General features: G+C 37.2%; 3 protein-coding genes across 6 annotated transcripts in view; 2 read left to right on the forward strand and 1 right to left on the reverse strand.

Annotated features, from left to right (window-relative positions):
• Positions 1–1,146: 1,146 nt before the first annotated feature.
• ccl20a.3 (chemokine (C-C motif) ligand 20a, duplicate 3) lies at positions 1,147–15,541 on the reverse strand. 3 transcript variants are annotated; one of them, XM_017699171.2, is made up of 4 exons: positions 15,302–15,540; positions 1,613–1,712; positions 1,427–1,504; positions 1,147–1,333 (listed from the first exon to the last, which is right to left on the reverse strand). In XM_017699171.2, the coding sequence occupies exons 1-4, from the start codon at positions 15,483–15,485 to the stop codon at positions 1,288–1,290; spliced, it is 408 nt and encodes a 135-aa protein (XP_017554660.1). In that variant the 5' UTR covers positions 15,486–15,540; the 3' UTR covers positions 1,147–1,287. The 3 variants fall into 3 exon arrangements, with proteins under 3 accessions (XP_017554660.1, XP_017554661.1, XP_037386747.1); XM_017699172.2 differs by lacking the exon at positions 15,302–15,540 and adding an exon at positions 2,457–2,962 and having other exon boundaries at positions 1,150–1,333; XM_037530850.1 differs by lacking the exon at positions 1,147–1,333 and having other exon boundaries at positions 1,423–1,504; positions 15,302–15,541.
• Positions 10,466–14,210, forward strand: ccl20a.4 (chemokine (C-C motif) ligand 20a, duplicate 4). The gene is made up of 4 exons (XM_017699169.2): positions 10,466–10,701; positions 12,678–12,786; positions 13,490–13,566; positions 13,987–14,210. Exons 1-4 carry the CDS (start codon positions 10,500–10,502, stop codon positions 14,028–14,030), a joined length of 432 nt encoding a protein of 143 aa, XP_017554658.1. The 5' UTR covers positions 10,466–10,499; the 3' UTR covers positions 14,031–14,210.
• The window catches only part of capn10 (calpain 10), a 31,115-nt gene continuing 25,101 nt past the window's right edge, over positions 15,413–21,426 (forward strand). The window contains exons 1-4 of one of the 2 annotated variants that reach the window (XM_037530848.1): positions 15,413–15,630; positions 15,801–15,908; positions 16,054–16,190; positions 17,927–18,058. In XM_037530848.1, the coding sequence (XP_037386745.1) occupies positions 16,065–16,190; positions 17,927–18,058 (258 nt within the window). In that variant the 5' untranslated portion in view covers positions 15,413–15,630; positions 15,801–15,908; positions 16,054–16,064. The remainder of the gene's footprint in view (positions 15,631–15,800; positions 15,909–16,053; positions 16,191–17,926; positions 18,059–21,426) is intronic. The other variant, XM_017699167.2, reaches the window with a different exon arrangement.

A 21,426-nucleotide genomic window follows, 5' to 3' on the forward strand; every position in this document is an offset into this window, starting at 1 on the left:
AGTATGAGTGACAGAAGACTCTGGTAGTGACCTCAAAAATTGTCTGAATGTTGGCTGCGTTTCTCGGGTGACTTCAAAGGATCCTTTAAAAGTTTCATTTTCACATAGATTCTTTCTTTAAAAAAGCGATATATATGAATACAGACCTCATTTTCAACAGGTAATCAACACCAGAAGTAACCCTGCCAACCCTGCCCATGATACTCTCACAAAAAAGAGTATCATGACATATGTATTGCTGCGGTTTTGGTCTTATTGCCCACTCCTATCCTGTACTGCAGGTTTCATGCCTTGCTTGACTCATAATGGGCTTGATCCTCACCAGATGAATTAAATTAGGCGTGTAAAGGCCCTTCAGCACACCAACTCAGTATTTTTTACAATGTTACCTAGTCATTTCATTTTAGAAGTAGCTTAGATCTCAGTTGCCTGTTTAGAATATGATTCATACAAATATTAATGTTTAACTTGAAAGTGAATTGGTGATACTTTAAGGTGTTTTAAAAACTAGTAACCTCTTTAAAACCTCTTTTTAAAAATATAATCAGCCAGTGCAGTTCTTTGTTTTTGTTAGGATCTGTGCTGCTGCATTTTGTACAAGTTGTAGAAGATGTAGTGTTTTGTTAGGTGGTTCAGTAAGAAGAGAATTAATCAACTGTGTTGTAACAAATGCATGGACAGTTGCATGGCTCTGAGATAGAAAAGGCTGAGGTTTAGTGGGATAAAACTCAGAATCACCCCAGGTTCCGTACTTCAGGTTTGGTATATGAGCCTAGTTTCTCACAAAGTAAAGGTCCTAAAACTGAATCTTGTGGGACTCCACAAGAAATGGTTGTGTGTTATGTTTCTCTTCTGGTAAGAATGATGAGCTCTTAATGAGCTGCTTATAGAGAGCGGGTGTGTGTTCATGTCTGTGTGGGTGTGTTGGTTATTTATCAACAGTGCTCTCAGGGACATGCGGAACCTACAACTATCATTGGAATGTTTTGTTTTACTGATATGAACCTCTTCCTCTTTGGCTGTGCTTTCCAAACACAGAAACACTCTTCAAAGGACACACGTATGCACAAGCTCTTTAGCAAAGTAAAATAGATTTAATATATTCCATTTTTAAAAAGCATACACAAATATGCAGAGTGATTATGCAAATTGCATAAAAATAATAGCTTCTTCATAAAGAATAACAAATGAATAAGTTATAAATATATTATTATGATTGTTATTGTGATTATATATTAAATTCTTGGTAAAATGTTGAGTTTCTTCAGATGCTTTGCTTCAGTTTCTTCACTGATGTTTTGCCTGCTTCTTCGTCATAGCCCGCACTTTGTCCCTGGGGGGTGGGGGGGATTGTAATTTTAAGAATGTGCTAAAAAATGAATTTCCTTTATTTGTCAGAAAAATGTAGTATAGTAACAGTGCTTACTTGAGTTTGTGGATAGTCTCCATCACCCAGTTCTGAGAAGGATCGGCGCAAACATTTCGGCCAATGCTAGTATGGAAGCTAATGGTGGAAAGAATAAAACAGCTCAATATAATGTTTCAGTATAATGCATGACACAGAGGAGGAGAGAAAGATTAAGTATTTAATTTTGAAAAATGACCAACTCACATGATAGCATCGATGTTGCAGAACGTTCTGACAGTCTGGATGGAATATCCTCTGATACGTGTGAAAGGGATCTCTCCTTTTGTGTATTTCCTGCAACAGGCTGAACAAGTAGAAAGAAAGAACATTAGCATGCTTGTTTCTCAACATGTCACTCATACCTTAACAAATATCTCTTCCTTAATCTGTTTGCACTTTGTAAATTAGGTCTTTATGCATCTGACTGTCTTGATTGTTATACGTCTTTTGTGTTATCTGATTCTGAATGGAGTTCCAATTTACAAATTTCTCTGAAATTCTTATTGTTTGTAGTTCAACCTGTATTAAACCATCACAGATAATTATCATTCTGATATCAAAAAAAATTATAAGTTATTTTAGTTTTTTCTTTTTTTGCACAAATTTTTAACACTTCACATTGTGTGATAGTTGCATTAGTAGGCCAAAACAAATGCTAGCAAATCTAAGATATTGTTGCATTAATATATATTAAACCAAGAATGTTTTGTTAAGAATAGACCAAAATAAATAATCAAATATAGCTCTCAATAAAATCTCATTAAGGTACATGGAAATTTACATGTTTTCCTTCTACTATACTACAGAGGTATGAGGTTTTGTTACAATACACACCACAATGGTAAATCTTTAGACATTTGCAAATTAAATGAAAGACAATCAAGATGCAGTATGTTAGCAGTGTTAGCATAGTTAAGAATGTATTCCATGCATAAGCACAGACATAGTGGACAGTTATGTGCATTCACTTGCAAATGGATCCTAATTCAAGCAGGTTAATTGTAAAACAGATAAAGAAGATGTAGAGAAGCAGAGGATAGATTCTTACCCAAAGCGGTGGCATTCTGACAGAACAGACTGACTGTCAGAACCAGCAGGAGTGTGAGAGCTGTGCCAGAAATCTGGGCCATTATCTTTGCGTTGGTGCAGGGTGTGAAAGAGTGTTCTTCAGAGTGAGTGAAGCTCGCTGTGTCATCTGACTCTCATAGCAGCAGCTTTATAGCCACACCGACTGGAAACTACCTACCTACTGGATTTTCCATTTGCGAGCACCCACATGTAACTTTCTCCACCAGATAATGAGGAAGAACTTTAGCTTTATGTAAAAGAGGATTTTGGGGATTTTAGTGTCAGAGGTATTTTTGGACTATCGTATCCTACAAAACGTAAACTCAGCAGGGTGTTACTATAATTAGTAGCTACGTCAGGGGAGCGTTTTGTGCACGGTTTACTATTGCAAACAAGCAAGCACGCAAAGTTTATTTATATAGTGCTTTTTACAACAGGTGTTGTCACAAAGCAGCTTTACAGAACAATCAGTATTACTAAAAGAAAAGAAAAATCTGGGTCCAAGTCCCCATGAGCAAGCCAGTGGCAAGGAAAAACTCCCTAGAAGAGGAAGAAACCTTGAGAGGCACCCATCCTCCTCTGGTCAACACCGGATAGCCAACATTGTTACTGTGAAGTATTATAGAACAAAGATTTGCCAGAACTTTCCAATATTATACTATTTTTGGTGGGCAGTCAAGCCTTTATTAGTCTCTGCTTGTTAATCTACTCTGCTAATTGTATATATCATGTTTATTCCAAACTAAACAGAATAGGTTGTGTGTCTTGACTGAGCTGAGCAACTGCACCTCCTGTCCTCTCCAGTTTGATGTTGGTGCAAGATCTACCCTGAAAAGGTGTTCCCGCTTGCCTGCCCTACAACTGCCATGGAACAACCAGCTTGTGCCTTTCACCCTCCTGTTATGCTGAAATGCCTTACTTGCATGTATCATTGTAACACTGACACATACCTTTCAGTACTGAGTACAGCATTAGTTCACATTTTGGTTAACCAGCATAACAGCGTGCGCAACACAACATATGCTGGATTTGCAGGTGACCAGCATATTAACTTCCATTGCTGCTGATCAGCATACCATCATCCAAAATACAACATGTTGTTGCAATCAGGACAAAACCTCACATCTTCTTTTTATCATTGACATAATATCAAACCATCAGCTACCCTTTACACTGTGTCAGAATTTCAAGACGAATGTATCATGGTCTAAAGATACTTGGAATAAATCACCCCCCCCTTCCCCCTTTTGCAGGATAGCTGATAACACTAGAAATTAAAATTTGAAAACATGGGGGATGAACAACAGAAGCTGCCTCTGTAGATGAGCTTATAAGAGAAAGAATTTCTACCCTATATACAATCTTTGCTAATGAGGTAACACTAACTGGCACAGTGTGCTCAGTCACATCCTATACAAGATGTCTTTGGCAACTAGTCACATTCATAGTTGAAAAAGTTTGTTTCGTAGTTGAAAAGTATAATATACACACTCAGAAAGCTGTCACATTGTACAGTCCTGGTAAAACATAAAATCAGCCTGATTATTTTCTTTGTCTTCCCATGATGAAAGGCTCTAAGTGCCCAAATAGTAAATTCAGTATTTGATTACTGGCACCTCAACAGTACTTGATTACCCGAGCACATGCCTAATGTCTAACAGTATATCACTGCTGTCAGAACCTCCATTTTTAGCGTTTTTCAGTTTATGACATAATTTGAAAGTACTTGTTGCCTTTTCCATTGTGTGTAAATTTCATGATGAATGGACCAAAACAAATGTCTGAAAATTACTTTGAAAAAAGTCTGGTTCCATTGACTTTCATTCAAAGTAACATATGTTTTTTCCTTTTCCATCATTTTGGAGATTTTGTTCCAACATTTACATCAATTTCTAGTCTACCAGATTTAATTCCTAGTATGTCTTTTTAGACAACATTTGAAGGACCGCAGACTTTTGTCACTGGTTCATTTTGGCTGATCTGAATGCTTTTGCTTAACGCTTTAAATTAGGCTTTAATTAGGCTCACCTACATTCTTCATTCTTTTTTCATAATTCTCATAACTCTCAAAACTGTTTTCTGTTATAAGGGAATTTCTGTAAAGCTGTAAAAGTGGCAATGTCTGTGAAAATGATACACAAATCAATCTGAACTGAATTGCTATAAAACATTTCTGCCAAACATCCTACAATTTATCAGTAGTTTTAACCAGAAGCTGTGGCCTTGAGTTTGGATTTGAACCTCGGGTTTTTCCAGGAGGCCTTTCAGTGTCTTTGTAATTGGATTTTGATGATTATGCCACTGTAGATTCAGCCTGTGGCAACACTTGAGAAAAGTGTCAAACTGGAAAAAGCTACACTGATCTATGGCATGGAAAAATAGAAACAAGACAGACAGGTTGAGCTCTAGTTTTATATCTTGTCATCAAAGACAAAGGCATGAAGAAATATTGGAACTGACAAATGATTATGCAATAATGTACAACAGGACCAGGGAAACCTTTCTTGTTCTAATTATACATGATAAAGGGAGGAGCTGACGAAAGCTAAATTGCTGGTACAGGGGTCAGTGAAGGTATTTCATTTGGCCATATATATATATATATATATATAAAAAAATATATATACACACACACACACACACACACACACACACACACACACACACACACACACAGTTCTGTGCAAAAGTCTTAGACACTCAAGACACATTTTCAAAATCTATTTATTTGTGTAGTTTGTGTTTATTTGCTGAGAAAAGTGTTAATATTTGAATAAACAAAATGTATAGAATATTAAGTAATAATGATTATATATCCCGCGACCCTGACGGAGAAGCGGCTTAGAAAATGGATGGATGGATGGATGGATGATTTTATATATATATATATATATATATATATATATATATGATAGTGATTTTATGGGTCTCCTCGAGGAAGCCCAGTATTATATGTAGTTGAAAAGCAACTCTTGGTTTGACCAATCAGTGCTTCAGTAAACTGTGCTCATGATGTAACTGATGATATTAACAAGTCTCTGTGGTGGCTGTGAAGGTGTCAAGGTAAAATACGGACCCAAGAAATTCTTGTTAGTTTTTATTGTTTTTATGTTTATTTGAATTATGAATATGACTTTATTCTAATGTTTATTGTGATAAACTCACTGCTGAGGTAAAGTGTTTAAAAATTTGCTTAGATGCCTAAAACTTTCACACAGTACTGTATATATTTCCCCATCTCCCCCCTAGATATACACACATATATTGTATAAATACACATGTATGTTGTATTTTATTTAACATATAGTGTAATGTCATAATTTTTTTAATAACCTGGGACATCTCTGGAATGGAAAAACACAATTAGTTTTGTTATGCATCAGGCCTGTGACAGTAGAATTACTAATACACAATCATACCACTACATAAACTACTGAATCAAAAGATCTTAAATATTAACTGTGTTAGAGTGAGATTAGCCTTTAGCTGCGTATTTTCAATTTCAATCCACTACACATAAGAAATGCTGACAAACATTTGGCCTTTAAGAGTCCCTTTACATCCTTATCAGTGATCTACATCTAAACAGCTCGGGGGAAAAACCTCTAAACAGAAATACAGTGTTTAAGAACTGATACTATGTTGGTGTACCTCTTAATATGTCACACCACAAAGCTAGTTCTGCAAACGAAGATTACATCGTGTCTTGCTCTAAATGATACCAGACTCTATAAATTATATCGGAATACAAGTTGAAAATCCTTGCTGTCTTGGATTTCACTTCACTGGTGTTGGGAAAACCAAAATCTACTGCTGATAGGACTCAAATGTCACTTAAAGTGGTGGGACTTGTAGGCTGATGTGTGGGCTGCCATTGATTTTTATTTATTTTCTAGGTCATAAAGAGACATTATGCATCTGATCTTTAAAATCAAAGAGGGAAATGTGTCTTGTAACTCATTAAGTAGGTCACGGTGGAGACAGACGCTTTAAAATGTTTCTGTTAATTCATCATACTTCCCCTGCAAACCCACAGAATTTCCTTCACCTTTTAGCACCAAAAGCTACAGAATAAAATAGAATTGTTAATATCCTGCCTCCGTCACTGTTATGACATTTCAGTATTTATTGTATAGGTTTTGAATATGACTGACGCTTACATTATATAGACACTTCATGACGAATGGACCAACAGAAATGGTCAATAGTGAACTGGACTTTGTTTAATGTGGCCTATTAAGTGGGGGGTGTGGGGGGGCAGTGTCAGTGGCCGCCTAAAAACGTAAAACCAAGTGAATAAAGTGCACCTACATTTTAAGTTTCCATACTGTCAGTTTATCTAATAGCTTGTAAATCAATAACAATATTAGTGATAAGAATAGCATCCTGTATTGTGTGGTACATATTCAGTATAGAATAATAGTAAGAAGATTCTTAATAGTGAGAATCAATATTTTCTCTACTGCAAAGACAGTAGAGAATCACTGAAATACACTTTTCATCTGATCCACATGCTTAAGTATTTTAGAAATGTACTATAGAAATGTAGAGGTATAAGTAAAAAAAATTGCACAAAATAATACACTGGAAAAAAAACCTAAAATGCAGTTTTACTGGCCTGAGAAAATTTGATGACATGCTACGCTTTACTTTGATTTTTTCCACGATGTTTAAATACTTAAACTCCCTTAAACTCCCAGGCTTGTTACACAATGAGGCTTGTTATTCAGTAAATACATGGACTTCAATGTAAATTGGCTGAGCTGCTCTTAGGTTATAGAAGTGTGTAATAAAACTTTGGGCCCTGTCCATTTAATTCAGGAAAAGAATGGAAATTTTGCACCAAATTGTGTAGAAATAAACAGCATGTGTTTAAGTGCATTCCTTATACAGGATATGCCAACATAGTGCTGGGCAATATGACAATATATATCATTATCAGGATAATTTATGTTACAATATGCTTTTCTGAACATCAGGACTTAGGAAAACACAGACCAGCTGGTGGTTTTATTTTACAGAGAGCTAATTTGGTCCCATTTAACAGGATTTAGAGCAACACAGTGATAAATATTGAATAAAATAATTGTGCTCACAGTGTTTGATAGTGTAGCACGACTGGATCTAATGTGAAAATATCATGACATATCGTGTATTGTATCACAATATTATATTTTTGTCACATTGCTCACTTGGTGTTAACGTACTTCCAAAAGATTTTGTTTGATGGGGTGCCAAAACTTTTGCACAAGGCTGTACGTAAGCGGGTTTCTTATTTTTGTTGTTTTGGTTTGTAATACAGTTACCATTTCAGAGAAATTGGGTTTGGTTTACAGCAGGCACAAGTTTGCTTATGATTTTACAGAAATGCACAGCATAGAGATTTCATTACGAGTCCAGAATTTTGGGAAATGTGATATTAGCCTTTTCAGAAGATGCAGTAAATAGAAACAATGAAGAACTTTGAGAAAATCAAGAGTAAGACGATAGCAGCTTAACCAGACTGTTACAGACTGAGACGATTGTGATTCACTGGAGTATATCTGTGAAATAAAGACTTTCTAGGACAAACTATAATCTGATAGGAGATGGCAGATACAGATAAAGTAAAGTTGGGTTTCTGGCTTTGATATTTAGAAATGATACGACCACATGGAAGTACCAGAGGGCATGTTATTCAGCAAAGAGGGTTTTTTAAGGCTCTTCATTTACTTACATACTAATTTTATGTGTCTGTGTTTAAAATCATGATGTACTGTAAGTAAAGGGGAATTCCACAAACAAACACACACACACACACACACACACACACACACACACACACACACACACACACACACACACACACACACACACACACACACACACACACTCTTTCTAGACTGCTTGTCCTTTCTGTGTTGCTGGAGCCTATCCCAGCGGTCATTGAGCCGAAGGCAGGATACACCCTGGACAGGTCACTTGGGAATTCCAGCGACGTTTTAAGCTTTGTCTATAATTAAATGACTGAGTCTGAATTATTTACAGCGGTGGTGATAGAAACCAGACATTCGAAGAGTTTAGAGAGACGTACTTACAGTGTGTTCTATAGCAAAATAGTCCCCAGAGAAGATGAATTTGATCATTTTAGAACTATTTTACTATCAGCAACGCTGCATATGAAAACTCAGAAGACACATGTTCACACAGTTTCATTAGATTACTAAACCGTTAAAGTAGTATTATACCAATTTTCACAAACTGCTGCATAAATGAAGTTATTGAGAAACAAAGTCACTCACAGTGGTCTGAAGTGAAGACGTTCATTACCGATAAACGTACTAACTCGGGTAGGAACCAGACATCACAATCTCTACAACACAAATATAGCCATCTTGTTTGCTATTCAAAATGACCAGTGAACCTACATGTGTCCTTAGTGTGTTTGTATTTAATGTTGATAATATGAAAATAGTGACAAATCTGAGAAAAGAAGTTTTCTTTGGGGACTATTTAGCCTCAGAATGCCCTGCATGTACCCTGCTGCTATGAATATGTGTTAACAAAAAATATATTTTTGGCTAAAAGCTTATCTCAAAATGATCATAAAGCAATGTCTCACAGGCAGCACATTTGTAACTATTTCACATAATAACTTTCAGTGAGGTACAGTTGTGTTCAAAAGTTTGGTGCCCCTGATGAATTTAATTTAACATTTGTGTTTGTTTTCTATTTCTAAGTGAAAATAAGTAACACATCCTATACATACAACACAGCTCTGCACATTTTAATGCACAATTACTGTACATTTGCTGAATTTAACCTCTTAAATGGCCAGGACCCAAAGTTTTATTACACACCTAGGAATAGCTTACACTGAAGTCCCTGTAGTTGCTGAATAATAAGCCTCATTATGTAATGAGCCTGGGATTTTAAAGAGTTAAAATACTAGGAAGAAATAAAAAATAAAATGTGGCTTGTGCAAAATGGCACTAAAATCAGCAGAAAAATATCATATTTAAGTTTGATCCCCGTAGAGGATGTGTTATCTTATTTTCTTTTCTGAAGATATCTTAAATCAACAGAATATGTCATTTGACCGGGGGTGTTCAAACCTTTACATATTGCTGTAGTCGGAGGAAAACGACAACTTTACAGGAAAAGGAAAAAACTACGTGTCTTCTGAGTTTTCATATGCAACGTTGCTGGTAGTAAAATACTTAGAATCTGATAAAATTCACTGGGCACTATTTTGCCACACTGCAGTATCTCTTTCTAAACTCTTTGAATGTCTGGTTTCTATCACTTTTAATGTAGGTCAATGGGACCAGACTTTTTCCCAAGTCATTTTGAGCCATTGCTTTTGGTCCATTCTTGAAATTTACACACGATATAAAGGGCAACAGCCATTTTCAAATGTCAAATCCTGAGAAATGAACACAAGGTTTCTTCCAACAGCAGCGATATGACTAAAGCTTTTAAAGACATAAGGGGCTTCAAATGTCTAGTTCGCATCACCACCAGCGTAAACAGCTCTGCCTTAGTAAGGTTCTCTAGAAGAGAGCATTTCACACCAAATCACTCTGAATGACTTTTTTACATCTTAATCAGTGAGCTTTAAAAACTGGAAGGGTTAGTTGGGGTGTAATGTTTCTTAGAAGGTAGCTTTAAAGTCATTTCTTAAAAAGGTTTTACCGTTACTGAAGCTGTGGCCTAAATTACAGTAAAGTAGAAGTCAAAGTAGTTTCATAGCTCATTAATGATTTATGAGACATTTTGTGGATTTTGTTGAATGCAAATATGTTTAACTTTCTTACCATCTTAACATGTACAGTAAGAATACGCCAATTTTCATATCACCTGTTTCAAAGTAGAAAAAAAATGAATTTTTCTGCTTATAATTGTATTCTAGGAACAAAACGTTCGCTGCGGTTGACCCAAATAGAGCTTCCCCTACGAACGAAAAATTTCCCCCCGACTTCCTGCACCTAAAAGACGGTCCTGAAATTTTCCCCAAGTTAATGTATAAAAGCAGAATTTACAAATGCCAGGTGTTAGAGCCAGTTTGACGGACTTGGAAGCGCCATCATCCGAAATCAACAAGGCCTTTCATCAACTCCATCACCTTGTTTGGTCTCTCTCGACATCAGCAAGTGACTCATTTCGTTACACAATGACCAAACTGTTCCTCGTTCTGCCTACAGCGCTGGTGCTGCTGTGTGTTTGGGTATCTCTGGGAGAAGCCAGTAAGTAGACCTTGACTTCAGACATCAGTCACTACTAGTTCGAAATCCACTGTATGTTTCCCTGACTAAATGTGAATGGCCTAGTTTAGAGGTTTCAGGCAGGCTGGTAAAAGGCCAGAAGATCTACAAAGCTGTATGAACAGTTATTCCAGTGCATTGCTTTGATGTAGCTTTTTCAGAATTAGACTAGTGGAATTTAGCCTGTGTACGCGAGAAGTAAAAGCTTGTTATTTTTGGATATGGGACATTCTAAAATGAGCACATAATTTCAATTGAATTTCAATTGAACCCACATTGAAATGGAAACTTCATCACGAGACTCAAACCATATTATCAAAAACACTTAAATGATATCATTAAGCTCTTTCAGCGTAATACAGTGCAGTGCACTGTTTTACATTCATTTTACAGACATTTGCACAGTTTTCATTATTACTTTAATTAAAATATACTTAGATGAGAATTATATATTGATGGCAAGAAATTAAGCACCAGAACATGAGCTTCATAGCATAAATCTGTTGTACTACATCAGTGTGAAAAATGTGCCTGAGAAAAGTTTAATATCTCTGGTGACTATGTGATAAATTGTGCTACATCATTATAACCAGAAAAAACAGGAGGCTCCAATGTGATCGGTAATAAATATGTACTTATCGTAGATCAGCATTAGAAACATTCCATCTCTGACGCTAAGTGTATCTTGGTGTTGTCTGTTTCACTGCTACTACGGCCTCACTGCAGTTATTCTCAGTTCTTCTGAAACGTTCTTTGAGCTAGATACCATATCGCCAGCTACTTCAGTAACACCAGCTAAATTAGGAGGGTTAGTTAAGCTAGCTAGATAACTCTAGTACTGAATTCTCAACCAACTAATATTTAGCTAACTAGCCAGCTACCAAGCTAACTTTAGCAAACACTTGTATCGGTAGCTAAATAACTACTTTTAGCTTGAATCTATATTTTGAATTACCTGCTCAATTGGCAATATTACTACCCTTTTAACTAGTAGCTCCTAAATCCTTAAAACAGCTTTATCTAGGCTTTGTAGCTAGGCTAACTTACTAAGCCCTCTTAAGCATTTAGAGCTGTGTTTATTGATTAGGGTAACACGTGAATTTTGATTGGTTATCCCACTTTCATCAGCTGCACTGATGATCGGCTGATGCAGATAGAAACCTATAGGGAAACTTACAAGATTACAAAAACTCTACGATGCTTGTTTGAAAAAAATCACTACAGCAACAAACAGCTCTAAACGATGAACTTCACAAACTAATTAACTATATATAACTCAGTTTCGACAAAAATGTTGGATAGAATCTTATAATTCTCTGCAATGTTTACGTCTCTAGTCTTCAGCCTGTTACAGGCCTTTAGACTTAATCCACTGTATGTTTCCCTGACTGGATGTGAATGGCCTAGTTTATGTGCCTTGCATTGCTTTGATGCAGCATTCTCAGAAATACACTAGTGGAATATAACTCATTTTTAACCATAGGAGAAGTATATGTAATAGCTTTGTTTTCACATGGCTAGATTTTGGAAATTGGGAGATGCAGTATTCCCACATTCTTCTCTGATAATCTGATTGCATTATTGATTCTGTAATAATAGTGAAATTTTGTTAAAATTGTCAAATATTACACAGATGCTGATATTTTACAGGTTATAAAGAAAATGTCTCAACCAAAAAAGAAATCTGTAAAGAAATCTAAACAGTAATTAATCTAAACAGACTTAATTTGATTTCATTTGAATATTAACAAATGACATAAATGGCATTTATGACATCTAACAGTCACTACTAGTATCATAATAAACTTTTTTTTCAATAACAATAATTTTGGAGGAAATAACTGGTAGTCCAAATAAACAAAACACTATCAATACACCATTCTGCTTTGGTAGACTAGATTCTGTTCTTTCCACCTCTTGGCGTTCATCTAATGTAAGGTCTGCTGTCTTGTGTGCAGGTCCAGTGAAATGCTGTACAACCTTTTCCCTGAACCCTCTTCCACTCAATAGACTGAAGCACTTTGCCATACAAGATGCCACCACGGTCTGCCGACTGAATGCTGTGATGTAAGTAAACTTTAAACAGAGGCAGTAAACAAATGCAGCTGTGATTTATTTAATACTCATCCCGAGCACTTAAAATCTATATTGTAGTATGATTCTTTGTTTGACTGCCTTTGTTTGACAGAGAACAACTATTTTAATACACAAATTAAACTGCACAATTTTAGTATATAGGGGCAAAAAACTAAATCTAGCATGTGTCATAACATTTATATAGGTCACATTTCATCAACCTAATATGTCATTTAACCAGGTGCAGCCAAACTGTAGCACACTGTATAGAAGCCAGTCATTGACGTTTTTTAATTGAAATACCAACATTAATAGGAATTTTGTTTCAAAGAACAGCATATGAAAGCAGACAACACCTTGTAGTAAATGGTTAAAGCCAAAAGTTGGTTATTGTGTCTGTTGTAAAAGTTTGATTTTACTGAACTTTAAACAAACACTTTTATATAATATTACATTATAAAAGAAGTCTATTCAGATTTATTCATCTGAATTTCACATCAAATTTGAATCTGAGCACCACATCCAGATGTTGACGATCATGTAAGCTACACTGTTCCTGTAGGTTCCTATAGTAGTCTTATAACGTAAGCCACATTCCTTATGTTGGGTAATATGATGGGTTAACTTGCTAGGGAAAGTGACAGTGACGTAAAAGCTGCTGTAATTTCTATCTCCTCTATATTTCTCTTCGTAGATTTACCACTGTGAAAAACAGAAAGATCTGTGCCAATCCTGATGCCCAGTGGGTTAAAAATGCAGTCAGTCACCTCAGTAAGTACACGATTGTATAGAATTTCCATTAACTTTATAAATATGCTTTATTTGGTCATTTCAATATGCCTATGGGCTCAGCAAGATTAGATCAGTGGTTCCCCGTCCTCAGACATTCCGTGTTTTTCCTCCAACCCAACTTGCCACACATAGGGATGAAGGAAAAATGTGAACTGGCTGGGGGTCCCTGAGGGCTGGAAACCACTGGATTAGATCATTAGTCTCAGCTACTGGTGGTTTTGATATGTTAATAAAGCTATACATTAATAATAATGGGCAATGATGATAATAGTCATGAGTTAATATGAGTATTGTTTATTTGCACTGAACTTTATTGCAGCAAGTTGTGGTTTTCAAGAATGTGGACAAACAGGCCTTGAACTTGATGTGCTCTGTACTAATGAAACACCTTTCATGCAGAAAACAAAGAGAAGCCAACCGAGGCGAGCAGTGAAGCTGTATGAAGTGAGCCTCGTCACCCACAGGCTGTTCTGCCTTACATTTCAAGCGTCTGAAAGCGCCTGGAACCTTTAAAAGAAGATCACCCGCCCTGACATCTGAACTGAATGTACTGGATTGAGTGTATACTTGACTGAATGTACTGAAAGAAGGATTTTTGTAATAAAGATTTTATGTTTACCTCAGCTCTACTTTCGTTGGTCTGTAGGTTTCAGAAGCACAGGCTGTCATAAGCAGAGTGGTGAACGCTGGCATTGTGTGCTCATTCTGAGAGCCAGTAGTGTTTCTCTGTGGTTACAGTAAACGCGGCTCTGCACTGGAGGCGTTTGCGTCAATACGGCTTTAATCCTCTAGATGGCAGAAATGAAAGCCTCTGACGTCATTGGTTGCCAGTACGATAGAATACAAACGCCCCGTTTACGACCTCTTCAGAAAAACGTGCTCTTATGACAGAGACATATAGTAATAATCCAGGATTATAGTAAATTCAGACACGTAATAGACGAGTATTATAAGACAGTACTACAGTTCTCTCAGTGCACCCAGCACAATTGGACAATTCTGCGGTTATGGGACACTCTTACCCAGATATCAGTCAGTTTTGGGCCGATTCTGGCTTTCCTATGAGTGTTAGTTGCCTACGGGGTGGTTGTTAGGCATGCGTGCCAGGCCAGGACCAGATCTTGGACAGCTTCATACCATGTTAACCTGTATCAGCATTTGTGGGACAATTCTGGTGTGAATATTGTGGACCAACAATGTTGGGCCAGATTGGGACCAGATTTGGGCCACATCCTTTAGTTCTATTCACTTTACAGTGTGCGGGCCAGATCTGGGCCGACGACACAGCCGTATTCTGGGCCAGAACAAACCAAGGATATGGCCCACAAGTGAGCCAGACAAGTTTTGCTAACTGGGTAGTGCTTCTGTAAGCTCTTACTGCAAACACGGTCTCTGTAAAATAGCACATTTAGAATGTATAACCTACTCTGGCACATCCTAAAACAGTACTCGGATAGACATTGTTACTGCCCCAGATAATTAATGCATTTTAATTGTATTTCATAAGGAAAGAGCACGGTAAAGTGGAAGGAAACATACGAAAACGCAAACTTCATGTATTAACAAGCAAAAGCATAACCGACAGTCCACGCTTACCACGATACAGAGACACTACAGAAGGAGAAAAAATACTTATTTGGCACCCGTACTCATTATTTTCACATATTTAAAAGATTAAGAGCCTCACGGGGGTGGTGTAATGTTTAATACTCACATTTGATTCTGCTGTGGTCCGCTAGTGTTGGTGGAGGAGTTCTACGTATCGGGACCTGGCAACCCTGGCTCAGTCGCTGTATGAATGACAGTGCTGTCTGCAGCGTGCCGTCTCTCCGGAAGTGCTGCGCTTGGTTTAGAGAGAGGGATTTGTGCACTGCTTGATTTCGCTTCTTTAAACGCATTGTATTAGATTTCAGGAGCGACTGGCTAGTCAGACTTCATTTCGTCCATGTTATAAACCCTGCAGTGTTTTTTTTTTGCTTCGTGAAAACTGTCGGTATCTCAAAAACAGTTAGCAAATTAGCAACCTAGCTAGCTCTGCACAAGGTAGGTTCAGTGCTTTAAAAACAGTGACTAATTCTTCAACATGCACAGCCTTTTGCGGGAGATAATTCCATAAAACATCACATTTAACGTCATTAAATTTGTCATTTTGCCTATATAAGAATGTAAAAAAGCTATTTTTGCTATACATGGTGTGTTTTTCCTTTGGGAAGGTGTGAGAAATACATTTTTGTGGTGGTTTCTTCGAGACACTTTGAACAGTGAATGATATGTAGACTGATAAAGAGGTGGGAATAAACACTGTACTGCCCTAAATAAAGGTTAGTTGTTTAGCGTTTCATTTTCAGTAAACACAGAAGTTTAGGTTGCTGGTTCATATGTCACATATACATGCACTATCCGTTGTACCTAGAGATAACAAGGAAATGTCATAACCGAGGGGCTTTGGCTGTTGGTGATTGACAGGTCTGGTTGTCATGGAGACTGAAGAGGCTGGGCTTTTTAAGGATCCAGACTTTGCTGCTGATGCCTCCGCCCTTTTCACAGACTACACCACACCCCTGTCCAGACTTGTAGGCAAGGTCACCTGGCTCCGTCCGCAGGTATGATATGGATGCGGTCAAGGTTCAGTAGTCTTTGGTCTCAGAAAAGACCAGGGTGGATGCAGGTTTTCATTCCAGTTGAAGTGAAGCACACCTGATTCCACTTCTTTAATCAGCTGGTGTCAGTTTATCTGCAGACAGTAGTATGAGGTGAGCCCCTGCTTGACTGGAGTGAAAGCCTCCAGCCACGCTGGCCTTTTGCAGATAAGATTGGTGACCCCTGCTGTACGTCCAAAATAACCCAGACATCAGCTCTAATTATGTGAATATTTCAACCAAATCCAGATTTAAAGAGAAGGGGCACAAAGAATGAAACACTAGGGTTGTGAAAAAATGTGAATTTTTTTGAGAAAGTTGCTATTTCATAGCCTGTCATGTTTATTTTTGCCAAGGCTTCTAATAATTCAGGAGGGCACTGTGCACAAGTGAGCTGCAAGTTTATTAGGTATATTTACGTTGTATATCTGCTCATTGACAAATATATCAGGGTGAGAGAATGACCGCCACAAACTGTGCATGAGCTACTGTCTGTAACTACACCTAGAAGTAGGGCTACATCGATACAGACACTGCTATTGGATATCGGCACCGATACCAAAGACTGGTACCGTGTAATACCATGTGACTTAAGCCTAGTGTACACAGCTGCGCTAATGAACAAACGCCTAAGCTGGTACTTCACACAGTGAAGTGTTGCTGACGCTGTGGCAGTCAGACACCAAGTTGCTGGTCACTTTAAAAACAATCATTTCTGGAGTCCAAGAAATGATTAATAGATCTAGAGAAAATGGGGCTCCTGACAACCCTGCAAGACCTAGTAGACCACCAAAATTGTCACCAACGGATACACAGTACTTAAAACCTTCATAATTTAGAGAGAGAAGAAACTGTCTCTGTCCGTCTTTCCACTGTGACAAAAAAACAACTCATTAATGACTCTGGAAGCATGTGTAGCTGTCAAGAAGCCCTTGCTGAGAAAAGAAAATAGACACAAGGAAAATTTGTAGATCACACAAAGAAGCTGCTGGTGTTCTCAGAACAATGGAAACCAAACCTCAGCATCACTGAATGCACTTTGAATTAATCATTAATTAATTAATCAGTTCATGAGAAGCAGAAAATGCAGTCAACTTGAAGTCAGATTGAAGTTTGGAGGTGTGGAAAAATATCCCTCTAGATTTCTTTGAAAAACTAAGTTTCCTGAAAATAATGGAAGCAGTATTGAAGACAGACAAACACTGAGAAAATATATTAAATTGTTGAGGCTTCTGTGTAATTAAAAAATTGGCCAATAAATGTTGGACGCTGTGTTTAAAAACCCCTTTATTGCTGCTGTGCCTGATAAACTCATACCAGTGCAACACGGAATACTGTGGCACTATTATGTTAGTATTGCTGCTGTGCTGAGAACAGTTCATCACAAAAGTAATGTTAGCGGTGGTTCCTTTCCATTGACAGACAAGATAGCAGAGCCTGAAAATTTGTAGCGCAGCAGATAATTGTATACCTGCAAAGTGCACCTATGTGGTAGGTGAACCAGATAAACTGGCACCTCAGTATAAAACATTACAGGCTACGATAGAACCAGAAAACTGGTTTGTGCGTTATTGGTCATTAATATTGGTCATTGATATTGATCATTGATATTGGTCATTGATTAGCATCTGTTATAATTTTTAATATCTATAACTATTCAAATAGTTATTGTACAGAGTTGTTTCTTGTTATTTAAACAGGATATCTGTATGCATCCACAACTGTTCCCTGATAACCTTACTGAGGCCTACCCGAAACAAGGCATTCTGGGAGACTGCTGGCTCCTGTGTGCGTGTACCATGCTGCTAAAGAGCCGCCATCTACTGGAACAGGTAGCATACACTATAACAAACATGCTGTTCGACTGGTTAAACTTGAGGACCCATATTTCTTCAATGGGTGGCAACAATAAAGATCAGTTATTATGTTATTATAAGTAGTTTCCTGCACTGATATCATAGAAATTGTTTCAGTACACACTAAATGTCCAAAAGTATACAGACAACCCTTTTAATTAGTAAATCCAAATACTTCAAAGTGCACCCGTTGCTGATATAGTTGCTCAATAGTGCATGCATAGCTTGTGTAACCTTCCTAGGAAGGCATTACCAATAGAATTAGATTCCCTGGAGCAGCTGCTCATGGGTCACCGTACCTGATGTTGGCTAGGTGGTTATAACGTTCTCTGAAGTGATGGAGCTCCATCCAACACCTTTGGCATGAGTTGGAGTGGAGTTTGTGATCCAGAAATAATCATCAGTAACTGACTTCCCTAATGCTCTGGTCACTAAATGCAATTAAATCCTCACAGCAGTGTTCCAACATCTAGTGTAAAGCCTTCCCAGAAGAGTAGAGACTGCAAAGGGGGCAAACTCCCAATTATTACTCTTGATTTTAGAAGAAACATTGGATGTGCAGGTGTCTGTAAACATTTAGAAAGAATTTCGTTTTAAAATGCTGTTTATGCATAACACTCGCAAACATAACAGTTTTATACATAATGCGCTTTTGAAAGTGATGGAAAACATGCTATTTCTGTAGTAGAAGTGGTGTTTATTGTAATATAACACTCATATTTCTTGTGTGTCTAAAGCCAACTACCAACAACGTATGTCTTAAAATGGAGAGAAGACTCTTAAAAGTACTCTATAGTGTGTTCTGGAACAAAACCCTTCATATCTATTGGAACCCGACTGATAAATTGCCCTGCCAATGTTACCAGCTTTTTGAAGCATTTATTTACTAGCATAATAACTGGATAAATAGTTATCATTTTATCAAATATTTAATGTATTTCACAAAGAAAAATACACAGTTCCATCAAATTACAGTAGCACTTGCTGTTAACATAACATAACACAAATCAAACATACTGCATACTAAGTACAGAAAGACATGCACTTATATCAGTATAATACTGATACAAATGCAGGTACCAGTCATAACATCGGGTGTCCAAAAACAGACACAATTCTGTGGTTTTGCTGATCTGATATACTGATACACATGCTGGAACAGGAAGAATAGAAGATGTGTTTGTCTAACTGAAAGATTAGAGATAGGTAATCAAATTTAAACACCCCTTTCCGAAACAAATATAAAGTATTAAATGTCAGAACTTTCTTCTGGAATTCCTGTCTTTCCAAGACTCCTGTCCTGGAGAGTTCTGTGGTTTTGCTAATCTTATCTACTAATACACTGGCTAGATGTGGGCGAAGTAGGAAAATTGGGAGATGTTTTGATGTGTTTTCCAAATGGAAGATTAGCACTACATAACATGTGAATACCCATTTTAAATGCAAACAAGAAGTACAGAAGTTTAAGCGGCAAAACTTTAAGCTTGTATGAAATCAATTTAATTCTGTTTAGTTTACAGTATGTTAAGGCAGTAACTCACCTGAAGTCATGCGTTACAGTGATTTTATGACATGTACGGTGTGTGAGGTATGATGATTCATTTTTAAAATATTTGAGCAAGATGAATCATTTTTTGTTTTTGAACAGTTCAACCAGAGTACAGATTTTACAAATAAACTCACAGGGTGCATTAATTGGAAAAGACTGAGGGGGCTAATTGTAACATTGCTTAACATTGTGTTTTGCATGATACATTGATGCAAAACACATCCATATATATGTGTGTGTGTGTGTGTGTGTGTGTGTGTGTGTGTGTGTGTGTGTGTGTGTGTGTGTGTGTGTGTGTGTGTGTGAACTATAATTGTCATGTATTTCATGACATCCATAGCTTGTTTTTGACAAGGTTTTAAAAAATTGGTGTTTGAATTTAAAAGGAAGGATATTTCTGTTGTTTTGTTTGGGAAGCTTAGTAACACTGTGAAAACTAACCCTATTGTGTGGAGGTTGTATTTTAGCCTGGCTAACTTTCACTGTGAGCTACAAAACTTGCACATTTTCAGATTATGTTGCTATAGAAATAATGACTGAAAATTTGAACTTGTTTAAATATAGTAAATATAAATATAAAGGTTACATTTTAAACCATGTTAATTTGTGATCTATTTTAGTAATTTTATGAACTTTTACAAAGAAAGAAAAACATTTTAGAAAACATTTTTTGTTGGCTTGCAATACATTCAATTAACATATGCTTAACTGATTCTTTTTCATTTTTAAATTGAAAGGCTCAGTGAATACTTCATTTGCAAGTCTAACACTGAATATTAATGGTGGAATGGTCTATCCTGTTAGCTGTCCTTTAGCCTAGTTGTTAAGAAGAAAGTTTTCATCCCCTCAGATTAAACATAACTGGGTTCTTACATCATCTGTCATTACACTTGGTGGCCCATGTAAGCAGCATACTAATCCAGTTTGCAGTACAAAGGTTTTCAGACTCTTGATGCATTAACAAAGAATTCAGTTATTTCGAGGAGGCTACAGTGCTTATATAAATTATTTTATAATGACTTAGCCAATCAGATTTTAGAACTAGAACTATCCATTTTATAGAGTGAATTCTACAACATACTATGCGAAAGTTTTAGGCATCTAAGCAATTTTTAAAAACAATTTACCTCAGTAGTGAGTTTATCACAATATATATTAGAATAAAGTCATATTCATAAATCAAATAAACATAAAAACAATAAAAAGTAACAAGAATTTCTTGGGTCCATATTTTACCTTGACACCTTCAAAGCCACCACAGAGACTTGGTAATATCAACAGTTACATCATGAGCACAATTTAATGAAGCACTGATTGGTAAATATATATATATATATATATATATATATATATATATATATATATATATAAAATTACACTGATTATGTGTGTGTGTGTATCCATCCATCCATCATCTTCCGCTTCTCCGGGGTTCGGGGTCGCGGGGGCAGCATCCTGAGCAATGAAGCCCAGACCTCCCTTTCCCCAGCCACTTCCACTAGCTCCAGCTGGGCGATATAGTCACGCCAGCGTGTCCTGGGTCTTCCCCGGGGTCTCCTCCCTGGTGGACTTGCCTGTGACACCTCCCAAGGGAGGCGTCCAGGAGGCATCCTAACAAGATGCCCGAACCACCTCAACTGGCTCCTCTCGACGTGAAGAAGCAGCGGCTCTACTCCGAGTCCCTCCCGGATGACCGAACTTCTCACCCTATCTCTAAGGGAGAGTCCAGCCACCCTGCGGAGGAAACTCATTTCAGCCGCTTGTATTCGCGATCTCGTTCTTTCGGTCATTACCC

This window comes from Pygocentrus nattereri, chromosome 19 (genome assembly GCF_015220715.1).
Source record: "Pygocentrus nattereri isolate fPygNat1 chromosome 19, fPygNat1.pri, whole genome shotgun sequence".
Lineage (NCBI taxonomy): Eukaryota > Metazoa > Chordata > Actinopteri > Characiformes > Serrasalmidae > Pygocentrus > Pygocentrus nattereri.

Bases quoted from the DNA above. Each gene is read 5' to 3' on its own strand.
- ccl20a.4 (XM_017699169.2), top strand. From the start codon at position 10,500: ATGCCAGGTGTTAGAGCCAGTTTGACGGACTTGGAAGCGCCATCATCC. The intron at 12,787-13,489 runs GTAAGTAAACTT...TTCTCTTCGTAG, and splicing joins TGCCGACTGAATGCTGTGAT to ATTTACCACTGTGAAAAACA. The intron at 13,567-13,986 runs GTAAGTACACGA...CCTTTCATGCAG, and splicing joins AAATGCAGTCAGTCACCTCA to AAAACAAAGAGAAGCCAACC.
- ccl20a.3 (XM_017699171.2), bottom strand. From the start codon at position 15,485: ATGCGTTTAAAGAAGCGAAATCAAGCAGTGCACAAATCCCTCTCTCTA. The intron at 1,505-1,612 runs GTGAGTTGGTCA...TTCCACCATTAG, and splicing joins TGCAACATCGATGCTATCAT to CTTCCATACTAGCATTGGCC. The intron at 1,334-1,426 runs GTAAGCACTGTT...CCCACCCCCCAG, and splicing joins GAGACTATCCACAAACTCAA to GGACAAAGTGCGGGCTATGA.